The 20,137-nt window shown below is 38.8% G+C and overlaps 2 protein-coding genes across 2 annotated transcripts in view; one reads left to right on the top strand and one right to left on the bottom strand.

Moving 5' to 3' along the window:
• The window catches only part of LOC114654831 (RDS/peripherin-like protein xRDS35), a 28,630-nt gene extending 23,245 nt beyond the window's left edge, over positions 1-5,385 (top strand). Inside the window, exon 3 of the mRNA XM_028805681.2 lies at positions 4,700-5,385. Coding sequence (XP_028661514.1) covers positions 4,700-4,909 — 210 coding nt within the window. The 3' untranslated portion in view covers positions 4,910-5,385. The remainder of the gene's footprint in view (positions 1-4,699) is intronic.
• The window catches only part of LOC114658053 (bcl2-associated agonist of cell death-like), a 695,521-nt gene that overhangs the window by 293,787 nt on the left and 381,597 nt on the right, over positions 1-20,137 (bottom strand). The gene's annotated exons all lie outside the window — the stretch shown is intronic.

Below are 20,137 nucleotides of genomic sequence, written 5' to 3'. Positions count from 1 at the left end.
GATCTTTGTCCACATGGAGCAGTGGCTTCTTCCTTGCTAAGCAGCCTTTCAGGTTATGTCGTTGTCTTTTTATTGTGGATAGAGAAAGTTGTCTACCTGTTTTCTCCAGCATCTTCACAAGGTCCTTTGCTGTTGTTCTGGGATTGATTTGCACTTTTCATGCCAAAAGTACATTCTTCTCTAGCAGACAGAATGCGTCTCCTTCCTGAACGGTATGATGGCTGTGTGATCCCATGGTGTTTATACTTGCGTATTATTGTTTGTACAGATGAACATGGAACATTCAGACATTTGGATGACCCAGATTTGTGGAGGTCCACAATTTTTTTTCGGAGGTCTTTCTTTATTTCTTTTGATTTTCCCAATATGTCAAGCAAAGAGGCATCCACATGTTGACTCCAATTAGGCTAACTGGCTAACAGAAAGTAACTCTCTAATTCACTAAAGGTTTGACATCATTTTCTGGAATTTTCCAAAATGTTTAAAGCCACAGTTAACAAAGTGTATGTAAACATGTGACCCCCTGGATTTGTGATATAATCAATAAAAAGTCAAATACTCTTTTGGTGAACATTGTTGGAAAAAAATGCTTTTACCCAACACAAAGTAGATGTCTTAAAGGATATGCTAAATTTATAGTTTGTTATGTGACACATGTGCGTTTAGGAGACAGTCAAAAAGCATAAAGGTGAGTGAAACATCGCAAGACAAAGGGTTGTCATGTGGTACTTACCCGAATCTCTTAATCTCCCAACAGGAAAACCGAAGAAAAATAAGTCCTTCCATTTCCGGGTTCCAAAATGGCCGCCAAGACGTCACTTCTGGCGCCAGCCATGACATCACTTCCTGTTCCATTCAAAACGACATTGCTTCTGGCTCCTGAATTCGATGTCATTTCCTGCCAACCACTTCCTGTTTTAATTCCCATACTGTATATAAACGCCATTTGTTTCATGTACTTTGTCAATTGCTACCATTACAGTACTTTTGATCATTTCAACCGTTTTTTGTGCTTTATTTTTGTCCGCTGGACAATATATGGGGACGGTCCCCAAAACTTCATTTTTGTGGAGCTTCTTTTTTCTTTAATTTCCACAGTTAGTATAAAATTTGTGAATGGGTTATAAAGTGAGTTTTAAAGAATTCACCCTAAGTGTATGGAAACTTCTAACTGTAACTGAGAAGTTCAAAGTATTTTGCATAAAGTACTGCTAAATTCTAAAAACCTCTAAGGCCAGCATGTACAAATGGACAATCTAAATGTTGACCACTCTAAGCAAAGGAATCCAGCAAAGTACTTTATCTAGGCATATAATCTCTTCCATCAGTGATACTTAAAGTATCTATATTTATGGACCCCTTGTAGAAATAATTGTGTGTGTGTGTGTTATATGCATCACACACAATAGCCAAAGTGGTGTGAGGCCTCCAAAATATCAAACCAGGCAGGAATTCAAACTAACCTGCCCAGAAAAGGTTCACTCCTAGCCGCCCATGTGGCTACTCAACTAGCTGGCTTTGGCCTAAACTCGCCCAAATGGGTTTTGTTTTGAAAAGATCAAAAATATACAAGCAAACTGCAAAAATGTAATTCAAATGTCCCAGAAAGGGAGGGGGATTACTGGCTTGTGATGCAAGAGGTGGTCCCACCTCTTGAGGTTCTAGCCCCAAAATATAGGAAGCATAGACATTTAAAAAAACAGTGCATGAATTATTCTAAATGTAATAAAAATAGTAATACATGAAACATAATGACTAAATGATAAATGAACAGAACAATATTAACAGAAATAAAAAAATAAATGATTCAAACTGAAAATAAATGAAAAAGATAAGGAAAAGGAACATAAACAAAAGTCCAGGGAAGAACACTGGCTAAAACATAACATTGCGGCCCTTTTTACATGAAATGATTTTGTAGGGTGGGGTATTGGCGCTTAGTGTTATCAATTAGCCATCACAACCAGTAAACCTTTTTTGCACAAGACTCTTCTCAATCAGTCATGGAATGGTTGCTCTTGGTTGTACAAATGTAATAATTTCTGAACTAAGAAGTTTTGATTATATTATTTTGCTATATTTGTCATACAATTAGAAATGTTAACTGATGGGTCAACATATATAATACTGTAGCTACAATTTTTATTTGGATCCTGCAAATAGAAATGTATTCGTTAAAGTGAAATTTCTAACCATCTTAACAATGGAAAGAAAATGACATCATATAAATGCTGATTAAAGTATGTAGGATAATGGTTATAATTGGAGAAATTTTCAAATTGAAAGAGTAATTTTTTTTAATCATTTAAGGAATCTATGCATTTTAATTGAATTGAAGTAATTCTTTTCTGGACTCCCATTGATTTTATTTTTAGTCACATATGACCAGCAAAATCTTAGTACAAGAAAAAAAAAAAAATTTTTTTAGTGCATTTTTTAATAAAATTGTGTCACTTATAATATATATATATATATATATATATATATATATATATATATATAGCCACCCTAATGCCACACAGTCCTTGGCATGTTACGAAAACCTTGACTTGGGTGGGAAGGTGATTTGACAGAAATGACATTAGTGACAGAGCAGAATCAAACCTACGATCTTAAAGTGAAACGTAACATTCATTCCTGTTCATTTCTCATTTCAGAAAATCCTAACCACAGTGAAACCTTACATATGTGAAGTACTGGAAATGTGCATTTGTCTGTTGGAGAATCGAACCTTCAATCTTTATTAGAAAAACCCAACTTTTACCCACTGAGCCAATATCGCCAAATCACTGAGAAGAGTATTTCGGCAAATTTATATATAAATGATGAAAAACTGGTAAAATAAAAAAAAATAAAAAATGAATAGTTTGTGAACGTTGGTCTCGAACCTTCAACCATTTCATTGAACATCCAACACGCTAACTATTTGAAAAATGCTTCTTAACTATCATAAAGTATCTATCTATCTATCTATCTATCTATCTATCTATCTATCTATCTATCTATTGAAGTAACTTGACAAAACTTCAATATCAATTAATCAAAATGATTTTTTTTTAAATTAATTTGTCTATATTGGTCTTGAATTGCTGACCGTTTGATTGAAAGTCCAACACTCTAATCACACTAATTTTTCATATATCATATATACTTGCGTATAAGTTGGGTCTTTAAACCCGAAATATCAATCATAAAATCAGACCCCGACTTATACACCCGTTCAAAAATGCAACACTTAATTTTTTTTTTTTTTTTTACATCTTCTTGCCTCCTCCAATCTCATAACAGTTTCTCAGACACATCAAATTTTGTTGCCAATTTCTTTCACCACTTCAACGACTTTTAATTTAAAACCTGCTTCACATTTTCTTCTGATCGAATGCTCCATCGTAGATAAGGGATGCTCTTACAATAAAGGTGTATGAGGGTGTGAGATACAAAAAACACAAAACAGTGCAAACGTCACTTCGGAATAGTTTGGGTATTACCGTGTGGTCACGTGGCACAAAATATAGAGAAAAACAAAGGCAGTGTGCTCTGTGGTTACTCTCTATAGTGGGCATTAGCATAGCATAATCTCTTGGACCAATAGCGTGAGTTTTCTGTGTTCGACTTATACGACCAACATTATAAAATACTGGAAATTATACGGTAAAATCAAGCCCCGACGTATCCATGGGAAAACTTAAACGCGAGTATATATGGTATCTGTGTGTTGGCTAAAAGCACTGTACAGTATATATGTGTATTTCCTAAAAGTATTATATAATGAAATAAAAAATTTCAATTTGATGTAATTAACATACAGATCCTTGGTCAAAACTGATGAAATATTGCATTGTCTCCAGAGATCAGCATGCGTGCAAGGTGTAAAGGAAATCAGTTTTGTAAATGTGGGTAAAAAATGATTGTGAAATTTGAACCTGATAAACAGAGAGGGAAAGTTTAATTAAATTGTGTAATAATAGTAATAATAATAATAAAAATTTGTTTAACATGTTGAAAAATTGATAGAAAATAATATGTAGAAGTTCTAGGTTTTTGACGAACCCCTGGAAATGTGGGACTATTGGTGGTTTTTAAGTATCTACTAACTATACAATCAAAGTAAGAATGGTATTAAAATATTTAATACACTAAAAAGAATGCATTGGAAATGCATTTAAAAATTAAAAACAAAGAACAGTAAAACCAGGAAATTAAGTATAAATGATAACTAAAGAGCTGAATATGAAAGCACACAACCTTGGGTATTGAACCCACTGCTTTTTCTAACCCTGACTAGTTCATGCTCATTGTTGAAGTTCCAGCCATCCACTCGTACACTGAATACACTTATTACTTTTTGGAAATCCTGGCAGCACTGGCTACAAGATAGTAACTGTATATAAAATAAAGACTGGACGCTGATTCGAGTAGAAAACATTTAAAGCAGCAAACTACACTGCACAGCAATAGCCAGTGAAGGTAAAACATCTTCCAATATAATAAAACTGAATTGCAACTTGGGATGCACTTGGGAGGCTGGTCAGCAGTCCTAATCTGTTTCTCATGTCACCAGGTTTGTAGCTGCATAAACAATGTGAGTTTCTGATTCATGCCAGTTCTAGTCTCCTGGTTGGTGGTCGATATTTCTGGATTGTTCACAAGCCAATTCTCTCTAGCTGAAGGTTTTTATGTTGTGTTGTTCTTCTTTCAGATGGGTGTACTTGTCAGCCTTCGTTATCTTCAGACAGCCATGGATGGTGTCGTTGGCCAAGAGAACACTGAGTGTGAGACCGAGGGTTATATTTTGGAGAAAGGGGTGAAGGAAACAATTAAACTTACAATCCAGAAAATTGCCAAGATCTTTCAACCCAATCAAGTGCAAAATGAGCAAGCAGAAAGTGCACCAGGAACTGCTGGGTAGGCTTCTGTAAACTAAATTATCCTCATTCAGACTTCAATTTCCATGTAAACCTTCATTCCATGTCAACAAACCCTAGATGATGGAACAGACTCTGTCTACTGAAGATGGACTCTGTTGACTAACAATGATCAAATTGTTTATCCATCTGTTTCTGATTTAGCCTCAAAAACTATCATATAAAACAAACGTAGCACAAAGACAAAAAGGAAAAAAAAAAAACCCCTTCCTTCATCCTTACCCTTCACTTTCATCCAAACCTGGGAATTACTAACTGTAGGCCCTTCTGCATTTTACAAGTTGACAAAAGAAAAGAATATTTCCTCTCTTTTGTTTTCTGCTTTCTGTCTTCCTGCTTCTGTAAATAAATCCTCAGCCATCACAGTCTTGTTTTAGTTTGTATAACCTTTTCCAAGAATGTAAATCATATTCAATTGCAGAGTAGTGGCTTAGAAGTTAATAAACGTGTAAGTATATAATCAATGTATTTCTTTTTATTTTAACTCCAGAGTTAACATTCTTGTGCTCTGAGATTACCTGCTTTATTGCACCCACTTCATCCATCCATGTTTTGTTTCTTTTTCTATCCCAAGGTGTTTTACTAATAGAAAGCTATAATATAGACTTTTGTTTGTTAACAGGTAGATTGGCTAACTTACTGAAGATCTCATAGCAGAATGGGTTTTCATATGGCATTCCAAAGACGTAAAAGAAAAGTTACTTGGCAACTCTAAACTGGCCTTATTTTTGTGGGTGTATGACAGTGAGCCCTGCAATAGACTGGCACCCCATCCCATTTTGTATCCAATTATCATTGTAAAGGTATAGGCTCCTCACAACTCTGAAGAAGATAAGTGAGTTAGAAAAATGATAGATCAACAGATCAACATCCCAGGCACAGGGGATGCACAAACCAATGTGTTTCTTCATGCCGGTCCCAAGCCCGGATAAATGGGGAGGGTTATGTCAGGAAGGGCATCCAGTGTAAAATTTTGCCAAATCAATATGCGGACAACAATACAAATTTCCATACCAGATCGGTCGCGCTCCGGGTTAAAAACGACCACCACCAGTACTGTTAGCCAACAGGGTGCTGGCGGAAATTGGGCTACTGTTGGCCAAAGAAGAAGAAGGAGAAGAGAAGGGGGGAGACGTGTCCGGAGGCAGAAGGAGAGGAGGAAGGTAAAGGGAGTGGAACTGAGGGTAGGAACTTTGAATGTTGGCAGTATGACTGGTAAGGGGAGAGAGTTAGCAGATATGATGGAGAGAAGGAAGGTTGATATATTGTGCATGCAAGAGACTAAATGGAAGGGGAGTAAGACCAGGTGGATCGGAGGTGGATTCAAATTGTTCTATCATGGTGTAGATAGGAGGAGAAATGGGGTAGGAGTTCTTCTGAAGGAACAGTATGTCAAGAGTGTTCTGGAGGAGAAAAGAGTGTCAGACAGAGTAATGATTATGAAGCTGGAAATTGGAGGTGTGATGATGAATGTTGTTAGTGCATATGCCCCGCAAGTTGGGTGTGCAATGGGTGAGAAAGAAGATTTTTGGAGTGAGTTGGATGAAGTGATGAACAGTGTACCCAAGGGACAGAAAGTGGTTATTGGAGCAGATTTCACTGGACATGTTGGTGAAGGGAACAGTGGAGTCGAGGAGGTGATGGGTAGGTATGGTGTCAAGGAGAGGAATGAAGAAGGTCAGAGGATAGTAGATTTTGCCAAAAGGATGGACATGGCTGTGGTGAATACATATTTTAAGAAGAGGGAGGAACATCGGGTGATGTACAAGAGTGGAGGAAGATGCACACAGGTAGATTACATCCTATGCAGAAGAGTTAACCTGAAGGAGATTGAAGACTGCAAAGTAATGGAAGGGGAAAGTGTAGTTAAGCAGCATAGGATGGTGGTAGACAATAGTACAAGGAGATAAGGCGCAAGGTGAAGAGGGAGGTGGCAAAGGCTAAAGAAAATGCATATGATGAGTTGTATGAGAGGTTGGACACTAAGGAGGGAGAAAAGGACCTGTACTGTTTGGCTAGACAGAGGGACCGAGCTGGGAAAGATGTGCAGCAGGTTAGGGTGATAAAGGATAAAGATATAAACATACTCACAAGTGAGGAGAGTTTGTTGAGCAGATGAAAAGAGTACTTTGAGAGGCTTATGATTGAAGAGAACAAGAGAGAGAAGAGATTGGATGATGTGGAGATAGTGAATCAGGAAGGGCAACAGATTAACAAGGAGGAAGTAAGGACAACTATGAAGAGGATGAAGAATGGAAAAGCCGTTGGTCCAGATGACATACCTGTGGAAGCATGGAGGTGTTTAGGAGAGATGGCAGTGGAGTTTTTAACCAGATTGTTTAATGGAATCTTGGAAAATGAGACGATGCCTGAGGAGTGGAGAAGAAGTGTACTGGTGCCGATATTTAAGAATAAGGGGGATGTGCAGGACTGTAGTAACTACTGGGGAATAAAACTGATGAGCCACAGCATGAAGTTATGAGAAAGAGTAGTGGAAGCTAGGTTAAGAAGTGAGGTGATGATTAGTGAGCAGCAGTATGGTTTCATGCCAAGAAAGAGCACCACAGATGCGATGTTTGTTCTGAGGGTGTTGATGGAGAAGTACAGAGAAGGCCAGAAGGAGTTGCATTGTGTCTTTGTAGACCTGGAGAAAGCATATAACAGGGTGCCTCGAGAGGAGCTGTGGTATTGTATGAGGAAGTTGGGATTGGCAGAGAAGTATGTAAGAGTTGTACAGGATATGTACGAGGGAAGTGTGACTGTGGTGAGGTCTGCAGTAGGAGTGACGGATGCATTCAAGGTGGAGGTGGGATTACATCAGGGATCGGCTCTGAGCCCTTTCTTATTTGCAATGGTGATGGACAGGTTGACAGATGAGATTAGACAGGAGTCCCCGTGGACTATGATGTTTGCTGATGACATTGTGATCTGTAGCGATAGTAGAGAACAGGTTGAGGAGACCCTGGAGAGGTGGAGATATGCTCTAGAGAGGAAAGGAATGAAGGTTAGTAGGAACAAGACAGAATACATGTGTGTAAATGAGAGGGAGGTCAGTGGAATGGTGAGGATGCAAGGAGTAGAGTTGGCGAAGGTGGATGAGTTTAAATACTTGGGATCAACAGTACAGAGTAATGGGGATTGTAGAAGAGAGGTGAAAAAGAGAGTGCAGGCAGGGTGGAATGGGTGGAGAAGAGTGTCAGGAGTGATTTGTGACAGACAGATATCAGCAAGAGTGAAAGGGAAGGTGTACAGGACGGTAGTGAGACCAGCTATGTTATATGGGTTGGAGACGGTGGCACTGACCAGAAAGCAGGAGACAGAACTGGAGGTGGCAGAGTTAAAGATGCTAAGATTTGCATTGGGTGTGTCAAGGAAGAGCAGGATTAGAAATGAGTACATTAGAGGGTCAGCTCAAGTTGGACGGTGTGGAGACAAAGTCAGAGAGGTGAGATTGTGTTGGTTTGGACATGTGCAGAGGAGAGATGCTGACAATATTGGGAGAAGGATGCTAAGGATAGAGCTGCCAGGAAAGAGGAAAAGAGGAAGGCCCAAGAGAAGGTTTATGGATGTGGTGAGAGAGGACATGCAGGTGATGGGTATAACAGAACAAGATGCAGAGAACAGAAAGATATGGAAGAAGATGATCCGCTGTGGCAACTCCTAACGGGAACAGCCGAAAGAAGAAGAAGAAGAACGACAGAAGAATATAGGCTAAATTATCAAAGCCTCATTGGTGGTTTTGTTTTGTTTGTCTCATCCAATTTTATGTCCACTTTTTTTAATATGCTGCCGTCAGTTGAGTGATCTGCTCTAAATGTTCATTCATACATACCTATGTCCAGTTTGTAAGTGAAAGAAAAATGCATGAAGTTCACATCATGAATTGTTCAGCATTTTGGCCTGCATCAGGCAGTTCAAAGAGAACAAGTACCACAAGACTTCCATCCATGTCTAATCAAGACGTGCCGCCCAATTCTCTTCAACAAATTAGGCGGCTGAATTGCTTGTATGCCTTTCTTAAATGCCTGATTTAATGGTGTTTATGATTTTATTATTTTCAGGTACTGTGATGCATTGTAATTTTCGTGATAACAAAGGAAACTGTGCTTTGCACACATTAACATATCATATGTCACAAAACACATAACTTAAATTTTTATCATGGTTTGCTTAATTCAACTTCAAGTATGCCTTGTAAGATAAAATCACTGCAAAACTGCTACAATTATATTATTACATAATTAAAGTTTTTATTCTTTTGGCAGCCTGTGATTCTGGGTTGGGGGAGTGCGATTGAATGTTCTCTGTATGAAATAATGGAAATGTTTGACTCGATATACAAATGCTTGGCTTATAAACTGTTCATCAGGAAAAAATTAGGTTTGTATAGTAGCAGCTAAGTGTACTCCTACTATTTGATCACAAGCAAAAATATGTCATCTGAAGGTTCCACACAAAGCAAATAAGTTTGCGGTCCTGTTTGGAATTGATTGTTACAAGACACATAAAGTGTGTGAGGATCATTGTGATTGAACAAAGACTGAGAGATGGTATTCTTAGAGAAAATCAAAGGCCGGGAGAAAAATGTGTCAACAAAGCAACCAGGAATCAAAGTAGAATCCGGATAATATATTGGGAAAACGTATATATCTTGTTTATTTCTTTACGTTTTCCCATACAGTTGAACCATTTCTAATCAGTTATAAAACTGTAAGCCTACCCATTTACAAACTGCAAATGGGTCTTTCAGTCCATGCTAGCAATGTGTCTATTCCAAACTGACTCATTTAACACACTGTATTGCAGATATAGCTAAGAAAGTTCTGTCTCATATTAACTTACAGGGGGTAAAAGGTTATACCATAATCTATAGCTATGAAAGAAAATTATATTCTATTCAAATTACGCAAACACTAATACGAGTTTGATTTAAACTTTGTAAGACTGGATCTTACAGTTTTCATTGTCACTGCCATATCGTTTTGATGAGAGCGATCCCGTTGCTTCCTTGTGACTGTGTGTAAGGGGCAGTGACTATTTTAGTGAGTGGTGCCCATGCTTCATTATTCTACCTTTGGATTTAAGTTTCTCTCAAAAAAACTAAAATTCTAATGTACTTAGGGGAAAGATTTAATGTTAATATGAGGAACACCTTGGTTATCAACTTACCTTTTGGTTTAGACTTTGATTTTGCCCTTTTATTTGATGATCAGTCTTGCCTTTTACTGGTTTTGACCCATGTCTGTTAGTTGACTAACCACTGCCTCATCTCTCCTATTCTCTTTACATTTACAAAATACCTCTCACAGACTTCAGACTCAAAGCACCGTGTTCATAACAGTGACTCAGTAATGCACATTGCATACCAGATAGTACAAAAATAAATAGCTCTAGCAAGCAAGAGTTGGCTTATGAGTTTTCAGCCTTGATGTAAATAAAATAAAATGCAATTTAAGCGTATGAGTGATACACATACATACTATCGAATTGTCAGAGAACGAAGCTCATTTATAATAAAGTCAGCATAAGATGTGCTATGGTGCTTGTCCAAGTTCAAGTACCTGTCTTCTACAGTGCTGTGGAAGCCATTGTGCAACTTCATATACAGAGTAGTTATCTGTCATCGATATGGTGCATACTGCAGAGCACCAAGTTATTATATGCAAGTGGAGAGTTACATGTAATGTGTAGCTGTGACACCCCATGTAGGGGGAATTAGGAACACCAGCCTACACTCTAGGTGTCTAGTATGTGGGACCGAGCGTGACCAGGATGATAGTGTAAGACAGGGAGACACGAACACAATCTCTCTGCGTGTCTCTAGAGTGTAAGTTGGGTTATGCAAAAAATGACAAATTCCAAATGCAAAAAGTTGTACATGGCAAATCATGTGAATTATCATTATTATATTATCATTAAATATTGCCAGTATGTCACAAAATGGTGTAGGAACTGCAATACATACAGTAAAATAAGCTAAAAGCTGGAGAAAAGAAATGCCACTTTAGTAGAGTCATTGGAGTTAGCATTGAGTCATGAAAGGAGTCGCTGCAGAGGCAGCATGGATAGGCAACCCTTACCAGCAAGCACTTGGTGCTTCTCTAGAGTGCAGGGCCACAGGGAAGTCACCTTAAGGATTTCGTCTTGGATCAGCTTATGGATTGGGGGAAAGTGAGGTAGATGAGTGTGTATGGAGTCGCATAGAATAAGCAATAGGAGAATGGAGTGACAGGAGTGGTGCTGGAAGTTGGCCAAGGAAGGAGATATATTCCATTACATCATCTAACCATATTCCACCTGTGCTAAATCTAACTCAGATAATGAAGTAATCTTACAATAAAAAGTCCTCGAAGGCATCTACTTTGTTAATGGAAGCACTAATTGTGTCAAGAAGTATTGCATATAATGGCAATTTATTTAAAGGAGTGTTGTTCAAACATGTCAACAGTATAAAAAGTTATTTAAATACAAAACTGGCAGGAAAGAAGAAAACAAAAGGACAAGTTAAATGGATGGCATGAATGGAATTGGGAGAAACAATGTTCCTGAAAGACAATGTCTGAATATCTGAAAAAGTGCACACATGTGGCGGAACACCCTTTAAACACTCTTTCGACTGCATTTTTTGATGAGCTGTGCAACGGTTCAGATATGTATGTAGAAAGTCTACAGAGATGGCCCGATGATTTTGGAGCAGTTACATATGCACTAAAGTTGGGTTAAAGGGGGTTTTAACGGGGATTTGGGAGGTGGCGTGAACAGTTTGGCATTAGTTAAGCTGAGGTGAATAAAATTCAAACTTCAGACTATACTGGGATGAATCCTGAGAACAACAGATAATCATATGTTAAGCTAGATGGCACACTAAATCCAATTTATTGCTAGGGGCCAAAAGGCATCATGCTCCCTGTAGTTTGAGGACTGGCCCCATGAACTTCTGCAGCATATAGTGAACACCAAAACCTTCTTGTAACAGAAGTAATATGAATCCAAATGAACAGACTGCAACAATGGGTGATACAGCTCAGATCTGAAACAGGCAGGCACAAAACAGATATGAATGTAGATACAAGAACAGAAGCTGAACTCTAGGGACAAACAAGGAGTCAAGGGTATAAGAGATCTTTGTATGGATGCTGTCAGAGATGAGAATTGAGGATACAGATCTGAGAAATCATAAATGGCTAACTGATCCGAAATGGCTTGGTTGCAGACCAGGTGCACACAGGAGTCAGCCTGATGTTGCACACAGAAGAGAGTCATTGAAGCTTGGAAGCTGCCCCATCCACATGCTTTATGGCTCACTGAGAAGGGCTGCATCTTTGAAATCTGAAGGACTGTGAACTGCGACATCAGTGAGACAGGCTTCAAGCCTGAGTAAAGTGCAAATGCAGAGGAACCTTTTAAATCGGGCCTCAAAAATGTCATGTGGCCAACAGACAGAAGAAGCTGTTGCCTAGCAACCAAGTCAAAAGCTAGCAAAAAGATAAGGCAAAGAACTGTCACGTGCAAAAATATGACATTTTTAAGTATAATTCTACTTTCAAGTGCATCATGAAAGGTACTTGATTTTCAAGGAGCCTGAAGTGGCATCAGTATGAAAGAATAGTGTTTGGCTCATGAGGCTGTAACTGAGATTAGATGCCATGCCACGGAATGTGCAGCTGGGGTACAAATTCTAGGCCTTTCTATTGTTGGAAACAATAACTACTGATGCTTTGCACCAGTAGGGCCCACAAGCCAGATATCTGCTTCTTACTTGATTCATTCCTCAGTGTCTTTACAGAATGTCGTTAAGAAGCTAAATATACTGATATGTCTATAATCCACAACATTGGCAATGCTATAATTACTTTAAATCTAGTACAACGATACAAAACTTTCCAATTGTATCACAATATTAATTGCTTTCAGTTGGCTAACACTTCACTTAAAATGGTTATCACTTTGCTTTCATGTTAATTTTGCTCAAATCCTAAATGTTGTGTGGTGCTATGGAACAAATGCAACAGCTGCTCCTTTATATGGGCCAATCCCTGCTGAGGCCAGTTATGCTAGGCCAGCATCTGAGGTATTAAATGGACTTTTATAATGAGAGACGTAAAGGTGCTGGCAAAGCCAATGAAATCACCATCTAATCCTTTGAGCTCCTTCTACCCAGCTGACTCAGGCCTGCATGGTCATTCGCATTGCACACCAAATAAAATGCATGCACCGTATTGTCTTCTGCTGTACATCCATTTATGAAAGAGTTCTAGCTTGGCACTTTAAGTGCAGTGTGAATGATTGTAGGGAACAATCACATACTCATGAGATACGTATTCATTTTGAGGATAGGTTTCCAACATAAGTGTTTAAGTATGTCTGACTTTTAAGTTACTTGGTCAAGTATGTTAATAAATGTAAATGTGAGAAATTATTTAGAATGAAAATGAGTGCCACATAGAAATTTCCAGGCCTCATTTTAGTTTACAGATACTTACATAATCACAGGAGAAATGGTCTTTATTAGCCCCATCATGGAGTATCCCCTGCTTTCCAATTAATTCTAAACCTTAGAGTGTTCTCTGAAGTGCCTTGACTGGCAAATCTCAATCAGATTTGTCTTCTCCAACGTGCTGCTGCCTTTTGTGGCTCTTCTTGTACCAGATATAAAAAGACTGTAAACCCCCTTGGGTTTAATTGGGCCACAATCGTTCAACCCTGGATACCAACTATACAGCAATTAAAAAGCCAAGCAAGGTCCTTTTAATCCTACAACTTCTTTGTTCTGCTTGCACTACATCTCTGGTCCAGAGCAGTGAAATTCAAAACAAGGCAAATCTTTTAAAAACAAAGAGCCAAACAAACCTTATAATGCACACTTGGCATCTGCATGACAACATCAAGAGTGACCTGTCATTGAATGTGACATCTGTTATACTATGTTTTGTTATTTAAGTTTAATGCCACTGTTCTCTGTGCCCACTGTTATGGACTCATTCATACAGGCCGACCAAGTATGGTACACAGGGGCACAGCATCAGCATTTAGAATTGCCAAACCAAGCCCAGGACAAAAGAGCCAAAGACAACTGGAGAATTGAATAGTCAGCCTAAAGACACACTAGTATATTTCTGTCTTCTGTCAGTACACTATCCTCTTTCCTTGTTGGGAGAATGAGAACTGTATGTAGGCATTGTGCTATTCCTGTATTTCTGAAGGTGGGGTTTGAGTCCTTTCCTGTCCTTGTTTGGATCCATAGAAGGAGCCTGCACATGGAGCGACCAGAATATAAGGGTGGACCTACGGCCAACACTTTGAAGGTCCGGGCGGAAGATTATGTCTTCCGTCCGAGGCCGGGCGGCGGAAGATTATGTCTTCCGTCCGGTTAAAATCTTTTCAACGTGGTGACGAAAGATGGCAGACTGCGTAGGTCAAGATACCCACATGCTTGATATGTCTGTCATAAGCTTCCTGTTTGTAATACCGTGTGAACCCGTCAATAAAGAGCTAAATTATCCTTTTTACTTCTCGTGTAATCTTGTAACCATCTTATTGCATGCTGGAGGGGGATAATACCTTTTTATTATTTAAAGTCAGGTTAATTAAAATGCCGCAATTGAAAAGAACACATTTCCAGAGAGCTAATGCCTCTTAAGGAAACAACATCACCATGTCGTCTTTGAGACATTCGTAGTTCGGCATGGGTTCCACACAATGCAGGAACTAACTACGTTGAGAAATTTACCTTTGTTTTGAGAAGCATAAGAATAAGTTCCTCCTTAGCCAGTTCTGGTACAAGTGAAAAAGCTGCACATATCTCTCCTGTATTATAGCCAACAGGACCAGGTTTAGTGTGTTCATTTACTTCATTCTCCTACATTTTCTTTGCAGGCGCCACCATTTTATAATTGTTTGACAAGGTCACCACACATGACATCATCATGCAGTCACTATTGAAGATGGCAAGTTTCCAAGCTTTTGAATAAATGCAGACCTCCTCGCGATTCCTACTTTGATTCATTAGTGTTCTGGCTAAGGCTTTCTGATCTGAGTAGGACAATTTGCAATGAACTTTTGACTAATAATGTTTTGTATTTCGTTTTGGTGTTCTTTATTGCCATTTTAACATTTTCTCAGTATTCCTGCTAATGTAAGATTTTGCATGTTCTCAAATAGCTGTTTCATCTCCTGGTCTATTTTCTATTACTTTATCTTGATAGCACCAAGGTATTTCCTAGCACCTTGCACTTTTAAATTTACTCCTTTTTAGTCACATTTGAATTTTTTTTTGAACGTGACAGCACAGCAATTGTATTTTCCATTAGTTTATGAATTTGATTTTAAAATCCAAAGTGCTATTCAGTCCTTTGTATGGCTCACGGTTACCATCTAGCTCTACCACGAGATTATCAAAAATAATAGTAAAAACTTTAACGTCAAGCACTAACATTTCCTGACAACTTGGCATTTGTTTTAACAAACTTGTCTTGTGGAGTAAGGCTCAAACAAAGGGAACCTGTTTCAGTATAAGAACCCTCCCTGAACAGTCACAACAGCAGAAGCAGCTCTTGTTTGTCTCAGGTGGTTAAAAAGTCACTTGTGTTGCTTTGCAGTGCAGAGCCAGATTGAAGTGTTGGCTGCAGAAAATGAACCCCCATGTCTTTCATATTTTTGTTTTCTTAATGCCTACTGACATGTATTCATCCAATTTTTATTTTTAAAAACCTCAGGTAATGTATTAGCAAAAGTGCTGATTTTAGAGGAGGGCATCTATGGGACAATGATTATAAAAAAGACATCCATCCATCCATTTTCCAACCCGCTGAATCCGAACACAGGGTCACGAGGGTCTGCCGGAGCCAATCCCAGCCAACACAGGGCACAAGGCAGGGAACCAATCCTGGGCAGGGTGCCAACCCACCGCAGGACACACACAAACACACCAACACACCAAGCACACACTAGGGCCAATTTAGAGTCACCAGTCCACCTAACCTGCATGTCTTTGGACCGTGGGAGGAAACCCACGCAGACACGGGGAGAACATGATTACAAAATATTCAATATTACTAAAGAAAAGAAAGAGCATGTCATTAAGCTTACCGACAGCATTAATTTATTGTTACTTTCGATTATATTGTGACAGTGAGTTCAATCCATCCATCCATTTTGAAACCTGTTGATTCTAAGATTTGGGTGGCTTCGGGTACACTTAAAAAAAAAAGGAATAATGGGTGCAACTCACCAGATGCTTCTATATTTGGTCAATTATTTGACCATTTCTGAATAACTCAACTGTTGCAGGAACATAAAGATTGCAAATGCCAAGGTGAATGTAACAGTGCATTTTTGTGTTACATCCTTTTAAGTATTGGGACAGTTGGCTGCCAGTGGTTTCCTATCTTTGTCCCAAATCACTCAATTTTATTTTATTTTTTAAATAATCCTGTCTATTGGCAGGTCACTGTCTAATATAGTTACTCTTTACAAGACAAGCAAGTTGGAAGGTGTCACATTCATCACAGTATCAGTATCATCATTGTAAAAGTCTGATAGAACATTAAAGCAAGATCTTCCTAATTTGGAGTGAAAGGTAAAACAAGTGGATAGTTTTTTTAATATATAGAAATAGTGTCTATATGTCTATTCACACATTATCACACCTGTTTTTATCGTGTAGGGTCCAAAGATGACAACTATTCTCGCTTTCAGACTCTATTACATTAACCTTAACAAATTGTCCCAAATGTCCACTACAGTCACAAAGCAAAACAACCAGGAGAGAAGGTTTACACTTTCATTTATGCATTATGGATTGATTTTCTATAACCTGATCTAAATTTTTCTAGAACAGAAGCAAATTAATGAGTGTGACAAATCATATTGAATGCAACCTGGATGAACAGCAGCTCATCTTGCATCCTATATACCTAGATAACTAGGTGACTCTTAATCTCAGTGAGATGATTGGTCTCTGCTTCAACATAGCCTTTAGATGGGTACAATGACAGAGATTCTGGACTTTTCTGTTAGTCTGAATTTTATGCCAGTGTTAAGCTCCTTGATGTACCTCTTGGGTCAACAGGACGTCATAGTGTGTTGCTGACTTTCTTGTCCTGTTCAGACCTCTCTCTGACCAATCCTGTTAGGAATGACTTATGTCTTTAAAATTTCTACAACCTCAGCTTTTCACTGTGCCCTTTGTTTATGCCTAGGTCATACTTGTTTTTTTTGTTCCTGCAAACCTGGTTTAATTTATACTGGTTCTGATCTGCTATTCTCCGAGAAGAACACACACATATCTGAGTAGTGCAAGTTTTGATTAAGATATGTTAATGGTTAACAAGATCTATCTGAATTGGCATGTGGCGAGTACATAGTTTATCAAAATATTATATGTTACACCATGTTATTATCCAAATTGGACTGGATGCAAGATGGGAATTATATATGGATACACACAATTTTTATTCTCAAAAAGAAAATAAAACCAAACAAACAAACATGCAACAGAGAAGTAAAACCATCTTATTTATCAAAAGCATTTAACCACCTTTACAGAAGCTAGTAACAAGTGTAGCATCAGCATAGGATGTAATTTGGGATAACAGTAAAAGGCAGCACATCTGTAACTTTGAAGAGCCATGTCAAGTAAGACATCACCTCTACTTTATTATTAATCATTTGCCATAGATTACAATATCATTCAACCACCTACCAAAAGTTTATCCAATTCAGAGATTTGTGGACTCAATTACAAAACGATTTTACAAATAGATTTCACATTAAAGTCTATAGATTTGATTGTACATGAAAACTGAGGTACAAATTGGGTTTATAAAACCGGAAACTAATGTAAAAACATTTTTATTCACATGAAAATTGAATAGCATATGTACAAACATTTTGTAGGCATGTGCACTGGAAGGCTACAGTTTGGTCACTTCCAGTTGAATTATCCATGATAATGTAAGATTTATATGAAAGCAATAAGAAATAAGAATAGAATATATACATATACATGTTCTCCCCGTGTCTGCGTGGGTTTCCTCCGGGTGCTCCGGTTTCCTCCCACAGTCCAAAGACATGAATGTTAGGTGGATTGGTGATTCTAAATTGGCCTGGTGTGTGGGTGTGTTTGTGTGTGTCCTGCGGTGGGTTGGCACCCTGCCCGGGATTGGTTCCTGCCTTGTGCCCTGTGTTGGCTGGGATTGGTTCCAGCAGACCCCCGTGACCCTGTGTTCGGATTCAGCGGGTTGGAAAATGGATGGATGGATTACATTCTCTTAGCATTAAATGTGAAAACCTTAAAACCTAAAGAAAAATGGACAGCACAATTGAGAATGCATTAAAATAATTTACTTATGTAATCCAGCAGAAGGACAATGAAGGGAAACTCTTAGGAACATACCACAGAATGAATGTTTAATTCTATTTAAATAAGACATCTGCAATAATAAAACGCATTACAATGATTTTACAGAGGACCATTATGAAACATCCACCATTTTGTGAATCATTATTTCAGAGATCACTTTGTTAAAATGTGGCATTCAACTCATCAGTATATAAATTAAATACAACCGTCTTCCCGCCATTTTGGAATGCAGGGCAGGTGCTACTATCTATCGGCAACAAAAAGAATCCATCCATCCATTATCCAACCCGCTATATCCTAACTACAGGGTCACGGGGGTCTGCTTGAGCCAATCCCAGCCAACACAGGGCGCAAGGCAGGAAACAAGACCTGGGCAGGGTGCCAGTCCACTGCAGGGCACACACACCAAGCACAATTTAAAATCGCCAATACACCTAGCCTAGGCTTTAAAAGGATGGCCGCCCAAATTGAGGCGTTTTTGACCAAGGAGATGATCCCAAGAGAACCTCCTTTAAGAGAATATGAGTCACTGTCCTAACTATTGAGGCCACTCTGTTACGTGGCAACTACCTGTGTTGTTATTTCATGCCATTGTGCATTATTTTTGTTTGAAAGTTATAGTACTAAATGGGGAGGGCTGTGTTATCACCCTCTTTATCATGCTCTTTGTCAACTCTTCATCCTTCAACTGTTACAATCTATATATATAAAAGCCAAATACCACTGAGCCACTCATCACGAAATCTCCCGAACCATGAGGACTTGGGACTTGAAATTTGGAATGTAGGTTACCCTTGGCCCATAGGTGCTCGCTAAGAAATGGTTTTAAAAATTTTGTGGTCCATGCGCGTTCCGTCTGTATGTCTGTCTGCTTTACACGAGAGGATTACTTAACGGATTTACATCTGGTTGTTTTCTATAATTTGCTTGAACTTTCCGAGTTTTCTGCGACTTCACTCATTGCGCTAAGTACCATAGTTTTCTTGCGGTACCAATGTATTTATGCCAAGAAAGGGGCTGTGGGCCAAGAGCAGGGGGGTGGGGCCTGGGGGCGGAGCCTCCCTCATTCACTTGCCAGCCTCTGTTTCAGTTAGTCTGCGTCTAGCCACGTGTTGGAGTGCACCTTGCCTCTGCTTAGCTAGCGATACTTGTTTCATCTACAGATTGTTAAGGAGTAACGTTTGATGTTTTTGAGAGAGAGATCAGACCTCCATGTGTTTTTGAGGGTAGCTGCTGATTGCCAGAGATATCACGGCCATGTGCTTTTCTCCCCACACGGGGAACGCTCTCCCGTCAGAGCTGAACACGATCAGATATAGTGCCAACGTCTATTGATTTTTAAAGTTTGTCCTGTTTCATTACTATGTGGGCACAGCCACGGGGTACAGTTAGTATATGTATAAATAAGAACAGAAATTTTTGGTGGGGCCACTCCACAATTTTTATTTATTTGTGCAGACTTCTCTAACATAAACACTAGCAATAACTAGTGAGATATGCTGATTCAATTACGGCTTGCCTGAAGAAGGGGCCTGAGTTGCCTCAAAAGCTTGCATATTGTAATCTTTTTAGTTAGCCAATAAAAGGTGTCATTTTGCTTGACTTTTCTCTGTCCCCAAAAAAGAAAATCAAAAATTGGGGCACTGGTTGCTGGCTTTATGTCACTGTGATACCTTCTGACATTGTCATCATCTGGCAAAATACAGACATAGAGTTTTAAAGGTAAAGCTAAATTACACCCACTGCTTAGGACAATCCATTGGCAATCAAGTGCCTACTGAAATGGTAAAACCTTAAGTTTAAAATCAAACAGCCTTGACAAGCCACAATAACACAGAAAGGACAGGCA

This window comes from Erpetoichthys calabaricus, chromosome 1 (genome assembly GCF_900747795.2).
Source record: "Erpetoichthys calabaricus chromosome 1, fErpCal1.3, whole genome shotgun sequence".
NCBI classification, from domain to species: domain Eukaryota; kingdom Metazoa; phylum Chordata; class Cladistia; order Polypteriformes; family Polypteridae; genus Erpetoichthys; species Erpetoichthys calabaricus.
The sequence above is the reverse complement of the archived record's forward strand: the minus strand, read 5'-3'. Positions and strand labels throughout refer to the sequence as shown.